We start from the raw sequence: 12,482 nt of genomic DNA, 5'->3' as shown, positions 1-12,482 counted from the left end.
CAGCAATCAGGCCACTTTAGACAAATACGGTATATCAAGTTAAACGATTTCCCAACATTTTCGGATTTCTAGATAAAAAGCTGCACAGTTTGCAGAGGTCTTCACTTATGTCAATAACACTGCCCAATGAAATGAAACATTTCATAAAATCCTGCTAAACAGAATAACTTTCAAAGAATGTTACAGAATGCATCATTATTCAGCCGGTACTATGTGGTGTTTCTATCGCAAACCTTGTACTGTCTGAGGTGAACGTCATTTCTGGAACATATGTTAACAGACTTAAATATGTAATATGTTGTACACACACTGACACATACATATTCATGCTAACACATGCCTACACACGTATGCTAATACACACTTCCTCTCACACACATACGTTCATGCTAACACACACTTACACATACACTCTAACATACATACATACTCACTCCCTCAACCCCTCTATCTCACCCACAGCTTTGTTTCCAAATGCTCACACACACTGCAGAGTCATGTAACATTCTGCTGTAGGAAGGGCTTGGCTGGCCCGGTATAATGAACTGTTAAATAAGTGACATTTCTTCAAAGCCTCTTTAGACATTGAATTATGCATGTGGAGAAAATTGTTGGTTTTGGCCCTTCATAACAAATGTTTAAGTGAGATAGTTAAAATTAAGACACTCCAGCCTTAGTGAATAAACCCCTTTGTGTCTTCATCTCTCTCAAGTAGTGCATTGCCATGAGATGACTAAAGAGCATTTATTCTTAAACCATAGTTATTGCATGAGAAACTTTTCGGATGCCGTGAGTTCTCTGACATACCAAGTCAGTCAGAAGAACTGGACTTGTGCGCATGCAGAACAGATGCATTCCTCTGGAAGCCAAGAAACCACTGTCAACTCATCCTGTTAACAACCCTGGGTGCTGATATCATTAAAAAGGAGGAACTACTGACTAAGATCCAAGAAAAGGTTCTGCTCTACAATGGGCCTCTACCCACTACTCAAGACTCATCAACCCAATGGCCCTCCCCAATATGGACTTATATACGATATTATTGATCCAACGTGTGTATTCTGTTTTACAAAGGTACCACCCTTATTTTTGTTCATGATTGTAATGAAAACAAAACGTTGAAACATAATAAAGGAGAAACTTGATATTCAAAATAAATTACCGCGTTAACTCTGTTAAATAATTAACTTGACAAAGCACTAACATCTGCTTTGAGCGCCAAATTCCATTATCCCTCTTCCAGCCCATAGCGCACTTTTATAGGAGCTCAAAATGTGTGGCAAATATTGTGTATATCAACAGAAAATATTGTGCCTACAGAGTAAACTGTGTAAATGAAACATTTTCGACTTTCTAAATACTTTACTTGGTACATCCATCGGGTCACAGTGACCTATGAAAATTCTTGATAATGCCCTGGCCATAGTCAGATAAACATGTCCCTCTTTGGCAATTTAACATTTTTAGATTTATGAAACATAGCTAGTATGACCATTGAATTTTGATGGCGAAACTGCCTACACCAAAAAAACTGTTTGTGCCTTCAGCCTCTTTGGATGCAGAGTCAATCTCCTCAATGTAAGTGCTTTTTATTCTACCAGCACACATTTTGCACTCTAGTAAACAAGCACACGAAACAATGGACCATTTAATGTTCCATACAGTTTCACCAATGTAGAATGCATTTTAAAGTACTCTGTAACTACTTTAATATTCATTCTCTACTAAGAGGGAAAAGGTAAAAGAATTACCTTTAGAAGATGTATAGGATAGGCATAAAGCTATCCTGAATCTAAGACAAGATCAAGGACTCATTACATCAAGAAAAATGGACAGACTAGATGGGCTGTCAAATTCTACGTTTCTATACCCAGACATACACAGATACATGGACGCTTACATACAAAGACATATACCACTCACTTACCCTGGTGAAGCCTAGGCATCTCTTGAATGCACAGTGAGAGCTGCTGCGCTACCACTCGAAGGTCACGCAAGGCAACGTTACCTGACCCCACAGAAGCCTGCCACCTCCATGAAATTAGGGACACAAAGATTTAAGTTCAGAACTAAGAACTTACCTCGTTACTCCAGGAATGTTCCAATTCTTGGTGGGACAACTTCCCTGTGCCTCCCCCACGGATCCACCCATGTGCCAGCCCCCCCCCCCCTTACTAAATTCTGCTTGTGTCCAATGGACCCGTCCAGACCCATTGTAAGCAAGTGGATTTCGAGCACTGTGCATAGTATCTGCTAATGAGCTGTGGATCACTAATGTACCAGCATCCCCTTGGTATCATACCCCTGTTTTAGTAGCGGTGAAGAAATCAGAAAAAGCGAAGGGTTATTATGTGTGCCTTTTCTGATCATTAATATAATGAGGAATTATATTGAAGTATGATTGCCTTATGCTCTGTTTACTGACAGGGTGGTAAATAATTGGAACAGCATCCTAGCAGAAGCGGTAGAGGTTTATATAGCGAGTAAATTGAAACATGCATGGTGTAGACATAAAGCTATCCTGATTCTGAGACGACAAGATCAAGGGCTTTAATTTAAGGTTTGAATCTTTACAGCTCGACAAATGGGTAGACTAGATGGCACAAACAATTATTAGCTGCGGGCAAAGTCTACATTTCTATAAATCTTGTATCAAACACAACATACATTTTTTTGCTATTTTAGGTGAAAGGAATACCTCATTTGTAGAGCAGAGTTCTCTTGGTAGTTTGCTAGTCCCATGTCAGAAAGAGTATCTGAAGACACAGATGCTGGAGATGAAGATCTCTCTTTATCCTCCAGAAGGTCCACTTTAACCAATGAACTAAATTCATCTTCTGAGTTGTCCTCTGACACTGACCCAATAATGAAACGAGAATGTTGATTCAAGTCAAGCAACTTTGGATTCGGTGAAGTTTCCTCCATTTTTTCTAAGAAATAACAGAAAATAAAGATCATATAAGCAATCTTTCACGCAGTGGAATAATACAAGCACTAGAGAATTAATACTAACAATAGAACTGACATTAACATAAGGCAAACTAAGTACTTGTGAATGCAGCGATTTTTTTTTTAATTTTTTTTAGCATGAAGCAGGTTTGGTTGACTAAATGTCCAGTCCTGTCCTTTGGCTGTCTTACGCCACCTGTATTATTGGTGCTGACTATGATGTTATCCAGGTCACAAGCTTTGGAGGGCTGGAGCGGGGCCACGGATTTGCAATCGTTGGGCCACAATCAGATTTCTCCATGTCTTCTGTGGGCTTTGTGATTTAATATAAAGTCATCAAAATGTCTATAGAAGACTCGGGCAGAATTTACTCCCTTTTTGTGTATTCCTTGTATGGGGTCCTATGCATGTTAGACAAGTCTGAATAGTGTGTTGTCTACCAAATGGGTTTTGAGCCACTAAATTCCTTGATCATTGAACCTGAGAGGCAAGCCTAGTCAACAGCTCTCTCCTACCCACAAACAAATCATTTTGGGTAGATTTGATTTAAAACACCCTTTCTGTAAATCCTAGATATAGCCTAATATGTAAATATCATTCAATTTTAGCACAATTGATATGTTATAAACTAAGATATCAAATCAATGAAGGCTTTTTTTTTTTTTATCAGGGTTCACTGATCCCAGAAAAAAAGTAAAACTTTATACAAAAAAAATATATCATGTGACTGTCAGAAAGGTATTCAAATTCCCTGCATAGTTCTGTACATCTACAACAGACTTCTGTGAGATTTAGTGAAAGACTTTTCCAACTGTCTGGTTATGAACTGGAAAGTCCAGTTTTTTAAGGCTTCAGTGTCCAGCTCTATGGTTACTATCTGTTTTAAACTTCATAAGAACCAGTTTCTTGCCCTGAGCACAAAGTGTGTATCTGTTCTTCTGCCTGCATTGATTAATTGCACAGTTACACTCCAAGGTGCACAACTCGAGTTTGGTCGTAGAGCCATCTTCAGATGTGTCTCTATCAGTCAAAATTAGCATGTAATGCCCATTATGATGATTAATGACCATACTGGTCTGCCTGGCATGGGGTTTCCTAATAAATTTAGAGCTTCAGCTTCCACTGAATACATTTAAGAGCTTCCTCTAACCATGTCAAAACAATATTTACCCACTTTAGTTACATTAAAACAAATACAGTGCTAGAATATGTATTCTCAGTGTTCACCGGTGAATATGGTGCTGAAATGGACACCCTATTATTGTGAAATATATGGTCATATCAAAGCAACCCGCAATATCAGAGAGAAGTATAATGCCTTCCATATTTTTTAGTTTGTAGAGGATACTTTGAAACAAAGCTCTCATTGTTGTCAGTAGGTTCCAGAACAGCACATCTGGAGGGGTTAGACGAGTAATGTCTTTTACCTGGAGACAGAACCCACACATCTGGAGGGGTAAACTAGTAATGTATTTTACCTGGAGACAGAACCCACACAACTGGAGGATGTAGACTAGTAATGTCTTTTACCTGGAGACATGCACATCTGGAGGGGTTAGACTAGTAATGTCTTTTTACTGGAGACAGGTAGAACCCACACATCTGGGAGGGGTTAGACTAGTATTTTTTTTATTGAAGACAGGTAGAATACATTTTCATTATAGCTGAGGATTATAAAATGAAAAGAGAGTACAACTATGGTCCAAATTATATTTTAAGCGAAATAGTGAATCTTGGGAAGGATTTCAACTTCACCCTGACAGAGATGCTCAGTTTTACGTCAACGTGGGACTTTAAAACATAAGCCAATCTGTGCTACTTCAAGTTTAGTTGGGGTTGGTACCTTACAAAAAGATGTAAAGTTACACAGGAGCTAATCTTCATTTAAGGAAAAGACATCTGAGGTCCTAAACGCTAGTGTAACTTTATATCTTTTTTCTATGTTTTTAACTTTTAAGGATTGATATGAATATTTGGAAAAAGAACAGTCCTTAGTGATGTTTGGTTAAATACCGGTGAAACAGAGAAATATTACATAAGATGCCAGCTATGGTCCAGTCCTCCTGATGGCAGATGAGTAATCCAGGAAGTTCTAAACATGCTTTGCTGTAGCTGAGGCTGCAACACGTTTTCCTGTGAAACAGGATTCTACACCTACTAGTACACATTAGATGTTTATTTACAATAATGTTAAGTACCGTGTGCCATTTATAAATAAAGCATAAGAACAAATAACACCAAATCTTGCTTCTCTGTCCTCTTTTCCATGTCATTCATTACATGGCGCTATATAAATAAAAGATAATAATAAAAATAATAATTAACATCAGTCCTGATCACTGAATGGGTTCCTTTCTACTTTCCTATTTATTTTGTATGTCTTACAGACAGTTGGAGGGTTGTTTGTTTCCAAGCAGCGAAGAACTAACTGGCTACTGATTGCTATATGCATTAACCCCTTGAGCAAAACACATGCAGAATCTATACTGTCATCGCACACAAGCAAATAAGGCCACGCAGTGAAAGATCATATAGCCTTATTGCTATGCGATTATCTACTGTATAAGGGAAATATGCAGAAAAGCAATCAAAATATTCGTTCAGGCGCACTAAAATGTCCCTTATCCCCTGCCATCCCTAATAGTAATGATCCCGGCGCGTAAGGATGCTCAGTGCGGCCGCATCCTGCTCACCTGATGATTAGAGACCAGCAGAATCCCTCAGCGCTAACTGGTTTATGAATGAAAGTGGATCCTTAATAAAAAGATGCTCGCCAACGTCTTCATTCAGGTTCATACGCCTGGCCCGGCCTCTAATCAAATCCCCTCCGCCCCCCGATTTGACAGCAACATCAGAGAAGTGGTGTGATCAGGGTTACCTCAGTGCATTCACCTCCGATCCCCGCCCAAGGAACCGGTGCGTTCTAATGTTCTCATTGGTTGGAATGCGTGTTGTGGAGTAGTGGGCGCAACCAATGAGCAACAGAGGGGGGTGTAACCCATCTGGATGGTCCGAGCGAGTAGGCTTGTCCTCCAGTAGCTATTCAGCGAAGAGGAGGAGGAGGCCGTGGCTGAAACTGTACTAGTGACGTAATACCGAAGCGTGTTATGCATTCACAGCCCCCTCACTGCCATTCACTAACAGAACCAGTTGGACAGAAAGGTTATTGTAGTTAACTGGTTCTCTACCCAACTATGTATACTATTTATTGTAAAAAAAATGTGTGTGTTTTATGTGTACAGCATTTGGGAAAGGGAGTTTGCACTCAACTAATAATAATGTGCTCTAATAATTGAATGAATTTATACATTTTTAACATAAAATTGATGGAGAGAACAAGGAAAGCCACACCTGACACATTTCATTCTCAGAAGGCCCTTCCTTATTCCTAGACTAAGGAATGTATTTGATCTTTCTTGTTGTATTATTGCTGGGTTCTTCTAGTAGCTCTCTTTATATTGGACGTTTTGTTGACGCGTGATTACAGATCCTCGTTTGTGACATTTCATCCAACCTAGTTAGAAATCATGAGCAGCTACTTAATTACACTATATGGACAAAAGTATTGGGACACCCCTCCAAATAACGAGTGTTGGTGTTTCAGCCAAACCCATTGTTAACAGGTGTATAAAATCTAGCACATAACCAGTCATCTCCATAGACAAATATTGGCCATAGAATGGGAAGAGCTCATAAGATGCCACCTATGCCACAAATCAGTTCGTGAAATTTCTGCCCTGTTAGACCTGCCCTGGTCCTCTGTAAGTGCTATTATTCTGAAGTGGACATGTCTACTAGTAGCAACAGCGGTAGACCACACAGACTCACAGAGCAGGCCTTCCAAGTGCTGAAGAGCGTATTGTGTAAAAAAGATCTGTCCTCTGTAGCCTCACTTACTACAGAGTTCCAAACTGCCTCTGGAAGTAACATCAGCAAAAGCACTGTGTAACGGTTCCCCAAGAGCTATAGCTACTCTTGGACGTTGATTCGTCTGCTGAAACAAGAAAGGATTGTTTGTGTCTCTGTATACTAAGTCCTATCTATTCTATAGTGATTATTGGGAAACTGAAGGAAGAACTAACAAATCAACAGCCAAGACTAGCTATAGCTCTTGGGGAACCGTTACACACTGTGTGTCAGGAGCTTCATGAAATGGGTTTCAATGGGGGAGCAGCTGCACACAAACTAAAGATCACAATGCGCAATACCAAGTGTCGTCTGGAGTGGTGTAAAGCACATCGCCACTGGATTCCGGAGCAGTGGAAATGTGTTCTATGGAGTGGTAATTCAAGCTTCACCATCTGGAAGTCTGATGGACGATTCTGGGTTTGTCAGATGCCAGGCAAATGCTTGCCTACTGCAAACTTTGGTGGAGGAAGGATAATGGTCTAGAGCTGTTTTTCAGGGTTTGGGCTAGACTCCTTAGATCCACCAAGCGGTCTTAGCAGGCTTATGCATAGAAAGGCATTGTAGACAATTGTATTCCAACTTTGTGGGAACAGTTTGGGAAAGGCTTTTTTTCTCTTCCAGGATGATCGTGCCCTAATGCACAACGCAAGGTCCATAAAGGCATGGTTGGATGAGTTTTGTGTAAAAGAACTTGACTGGTCCACACAGAGCCCTAACCTCAACCTCTGGCCCCGGACCTCAACACCTTTGGAATTAACTGAAAAGGAGATTGCGAGCCAAACCTTCTCCAACATCAATGTCTAACCTCACAAATGCTCTACTGGATGAATGAGCAAAAAGTCCAGCAGGAACACTCCAAAGTCTTGTGCAAAGCCTTTCGCAGAAGATTGGAAGCTGGGACCAACTACATATTAATGTCTATGTATTTAGAAAAAGTCCCTGTTGGTGTTATGGTCAGGTGTCCCAATACTTTTGTCCAAAAAGTGTATAAACATTATCACTGCCATGTCAGAATTACCAACTGTGTGAGTGCCCTTAAAACTGGGTGGCATGTGTGTGATTAGAAATTATTGAGCCTCCAGTGGACAAAAGTATGAAACACTATGATAATTTCAACATTTTTTTTTTTATTCCAATCATATAGACATATCGATACATAATGTATAAACAGTATAAAAGACTCTTTGAGATGTGTTTCGTATTATGGAGCCTTGATCATCCTCATCTTTGCTGTGGACTGAAACATACATAAAAAGAAACAAGGAATTGTGTGGAGGAGAGTTAAATCAGTAAATGTTAGTTTATAATCGCTCTAACCATTTTGTCCAGTGTTCAAATCTTGGGTCATGAAGGCATTTTTGCCTAGTTATTATTCTTTTTATCTGATGGATCGCTTGTGTTTTAATTTCTGGCCATTTGGGTATGATGGGTTGTTTCCAGACTCTAGCTATGGCTGGCTTTGCATTCACGAGAATGCGTGTGATTCCTGCAAAATCTATTTTGGGCATATCAGGCCAATCCATATGTAGCAGGATGGATCTTCCTTTATATTTTGATCTCTTATTTTGCCACATGTCCACCATACATACTAAAGGCTTAGTTTACAGTATAGTACATTACCTGCAAAGTAAGAGATCCCAAATGCTAAAGGTTAACCAAGTAACTTGTACTTGGAAATTAAGTTGTCACAATTAACAAAAAGTGACCCTGTAGCTATTATAGGAGTTAATCTGCGGTCCATTTTACGAATAGACAATGAAATACGCTTTTTACAGTCTATAAAATGGTAGCCATTAAGGAACAGTGGTGGGTAAATGGCCAGCGACTGTGCCAGGGCATTACTGGGGATGACTAGGTGGTCCTGGCACTTTAAGGCCAGCTGCCTTCAAATGTAATTTGTCCGGTTTGCCAGATGGCCAGTCCAGGCCTGGACCATTTGCTACACTCTTGGGCTGCACAGCTAAACGTATCCAGCATGTAGCCACACACGCACCATTGGACCAGATTGGAAGCGATACAGGTTTGTGGAAGATGCCTGATGGCCATTCCAGGCCTGGAAGTGGCCATTGAGGTTTTGAAAGCTTATGTGACATCATTTCCTATACTGTCCCATGTTGGCACAATAAAATGTATCAACTTTAACTAAAGACAGCATTTTGGTAGTAGCCATTTCTATATTAAAAGTGGATGCTACATTAGCCTGACATGAACCTCCAAGCTCTGGCTCCCCTCAGCCTTCTCTTTTGTGAAGTGCAATGATGTCAGCGGCTGAGGCCGATATCTTCGGTATGCGGGGACAATTACACCAGTGACGTTGTGGAAGGGACTAGCCCCAACTGCTTTATTTTTCTATTGGGGGAGACTAATGGGCGGAGACAGGGGCATGTCTGAACCCACCTTCTGCAACCCAGAGATTTCAGGCTGTGACAGAGACCTGGAGAAGCAGCACTTCACCCGAAGTCTCTGGGGGAAACCCAGAAGGTTACCAGTTATGGTCCTGGGGCACAGTGACATTTTTTCAATGTTATTTTCACAGTTGCTGACAATACTTTTAAAGCATATGTTAAATACATTTTTCTTTTTCACTAGCGCCTAATTGCTTACCTGGGGTGTTCACATAATTCTTGGGTGAAATCAGAAAGTCTATATGTCAGATGCCCCTGTTCTGGGCTAGCACCAGGCAGGTGGCAGAGGTGAATTGCTAGTAGCTCATTTTGGGGGCAAATTACTTTTTTGGTCAATTGTGCACCCCTGCTGTAATAGGGGACATCCTGTATCCAGCTCCTAGGAGGTCCATGTATCATACCAATGCACCCTGGCAGTGCATCATATGTCCCAAGTGTAGCATTTTAAAAGGCACTGCTGCCCCACTTTCACACAGTGGAAATCATGGACAGTTTGTGAGATCCTCTAATATCAAGATGAGAAATGAATTGAGCTAATTATGCATCACAGACCCCAATTACAGCTCCCACATGACCACGGTAAAATGTCATATCCTGGCGCTCCGTGTCTTAAAGACATGATGAGTCTTGTAGACCTAGGCAAGGAGAGGATGGCTAGGAGTGCTGCCCTCGAGCTCAGAAAGTAAATACGTCGCTGAGTGTGGCTCTATTATTGATAAAGGAAATATACCCTAACTACATAAAATGACCCAGGAACTAAAAAGTATGATAGAGAATCCCTAGAAATATTATGTACTGAAATAAAATTATGTCAAAATACGGTACATCAATTTCTTTTCTCCCAGGGAAGGGGAGCAGTTTTTAGCTATGCCCGCCCACTCCCTTCCTACTTCCCTCCCCTAACCCCACCCATACACATTGCTAGTTTTTCCATGTCTCGAGTAGGAGAACCCCTAGGTAGGTATGTAGGTTTTCTGTTTGACAGAGCACAGGACAACCTCTGTGAAAACTGTGGCCATATAGATACTGCTGAAGTAACCCAACTAATAGCTGGCTGAATGACAGCTGTATGGGACAGTACACTAGTGAATTCCAGACTCTGGCCAATTAGAGTTGAACCAAGTCTTGTGTACATCTTTTCAGAAGGGTCCTTCCGAATGTATTAATGATCGTGTTACACCGCTGTCTGATCTTGAATCTTTCTTCTCATTAACCAGCAAGTTTGAAGTATGTCTTGGAACAAGGGGCAGGACATCCTGGGCAATGTCCTCATCCTTTACTCAGATCATATCATCCTCCCCTTCAGTTCATTCTGTTACATCTACCTCTGGAAAACCAATAAAAATGAATAGCGTCTATAGTGTGTCTGAGGTAAAGAAAAGAAAGCTTTCTTGAAGTTTATTGGTTTTATTTCGTAACATGGCTCCTGTTGCTGATTACTTGTTCTGTGATTTGAGGGTAGAGTGTGCCTTCACGAAAAAATAACTATATATTTGTGTAGCAGCTGTAGATGGATGTCTCCTGTTCTCTGAGATGATTTGCCAAGAGGCAATGTTCCTCCGGAAGCAGCAATTGGGCTCCAACATAACAAAGCTTCTAAATATTTTCCAAATCTCCAAAGTCCTTTGATTTTGGGGTTACTGTGGCATCAAACACATAACCCTGTTATTGTTTGTTCCTCGGGAAATTAACAGCCTGCAGTTCTGCTTGCATCCAGTCCTACTGTATCTAACCCTTGCAAATTATTCTAACACTACCATTCTTAGAGCTTGTTGGGACTACCACCACACAGGCCATACAGTTGTCCTATCAATCTTCTTCCTGGTATTTGTCCTTTGAGAGGCAAGACCTATCCTCTGGTTTTATATGAGAAACATATCAAGGAGAGTTTGGCTAGGGGTTTTCTCTGGCTCTCGTCGTCACAGGTTGCAGGGTTCTTTTTTTTATTAAAAAGTGCCTGTGTATTAATTATGGGAGCAGGGGTGGCTTGCAATGGCTTTTGAAAATGCATTGCTTTATTAGATATGGCTCTCCAATATCTTTAAATGTAGTGTATTTAAAGGCTTGTTAGGGTACACTTCCCTTTTTTGTATTTTGTGCATATTTTGAGGTCTTGGCCAGATTTCTGGCTTAAGCACCTTTCCTGCCACACAGGCTCCTCATTAATGGTGTCCATTTATGGTTTATGTCTGGGACCAAGTGAAGAGCGAAGAGGTTACCATTCTATTTATAAAATGCTCAGTTGAAAAAAAATTCCTGTGTAGCTATTTAAAAAAATAGTCTCTGCCCACCAGGTGGCTCTTTTTTGTTGGTTATAGGTTTTAGAGATGATATATTAAAAGCTATGTTTTACATAATATTTCTTTCATATGCTGCTTAATGGTACGGTCACCTTAATTGTATAGACGAAACCTATCGGTCATAGTGCTTAGCTTCCTTAAGGTACACAGTCCCTTAAAAAAACATAGGGAGATGAGGCAAACAACACACATTTGACTCATTTCCGTTCATATTCAGCCTATTTTATCTGCAAAAAGTACTAGTTTCCAACTCACAGGTAATAAAGTCTCTTGCTTTTTTCAGCTCCCATCATTTTGATTTTCCTACAATCATGTGCTTGCATGTAGAGAGTCCAAACACAAGTTAGCTTTAGTGAATGGACCATTGTCCAGTGCATGCAAGTCTGCTGCTTCAAATTCACAGACATTACGCGTGTGTGCGTGTGTGAGTAGACTCTATTATGAGGTTTTATATTACTTGTTTAATAACTCTCAAATCTATCTATCTGTGTCTATGGTATTACTAAAATGTATTGCCTTTTAATGTCTTGTCTGGTTTGAGCATTATCTTGTCTGGTTTGAGCACTATCTTGTCTGGTTTGAGCACTATCTTGTCTGGTTTGAGCACTACATATAGGCATATCTTTGCCCTTAATATTGTAAGAGGCTCTCTAAGTATATATTTTTTCTACTATTTTCCTTTACGTATTACCATATATATATATATATATATATATATATATATATATTTATGAGTGTATTTGGATTCCCTACATATACTTCTATTGGAGCATTCATATAAGGTTATATTACCTTTTATATAGTTTATCTAACTTATTATAAGGGGCGCAGGCGCTATTTTGGTGTAAAACCTGAATGTTTTATTTTCTTTTGCACTAGCCAAGTCTAATTACTTATTTATTTTTGTATTTTTCTGCAC

The 12,482-nt window shown here is 40.0% G+C and overlaps 1 protein-coding gene across 5 annotated transcripts in view; it reads right to left on the bottom strand.

Moving 5' to 3' along the window:
- LOC149298396 (acetyl-CoA carboxylase-like) overlaps nucleotides 1–2,925 on the bottom strand; it is a 151,730-nt gene extending 148,805 nt beyond the window's left edge. For 4 of the 5 annotated variants that reach the window (XM_089487464.1, XM_089487465.1, XM_089487466.1 and 1 more), the window contains exon 1: nucleotides 2,699–2,925. In XM_089487464.1, the coding sequence (XP_089343590.1) occupies nucleotides 2,699–2,925 (227 nt within the window). The remainder of the gene's footprint in view (nucleotides 1–2,698) is intronic. The other variant, XM_089487468.1, reaches the window with a different exon arrangement.
- Between the last annotated feature and the right edge of the window lie 9,557 nt (nucleotides 2,926–12,482).

The sequence above is a fragment of the Sceloporus occidentalis genome, unplaced genomic scaffold (assembly GCF_023333645.1).
Source record: "Sceloporus occidentalis isolate IW3139 unplaced genomic scaffold, rSceOcc1.0.p SCAF_33, whole genome shotgun sequence".
NCBI lineage: Eukaryota > Metazoa > Chordata > Lepidosauria > Squamata > Phrynosomatidae > Sceloporus > Sceloporus occidentalis.
This window is presented reverse-complemented; position numbering and strand designations above follow the sequence as displayed.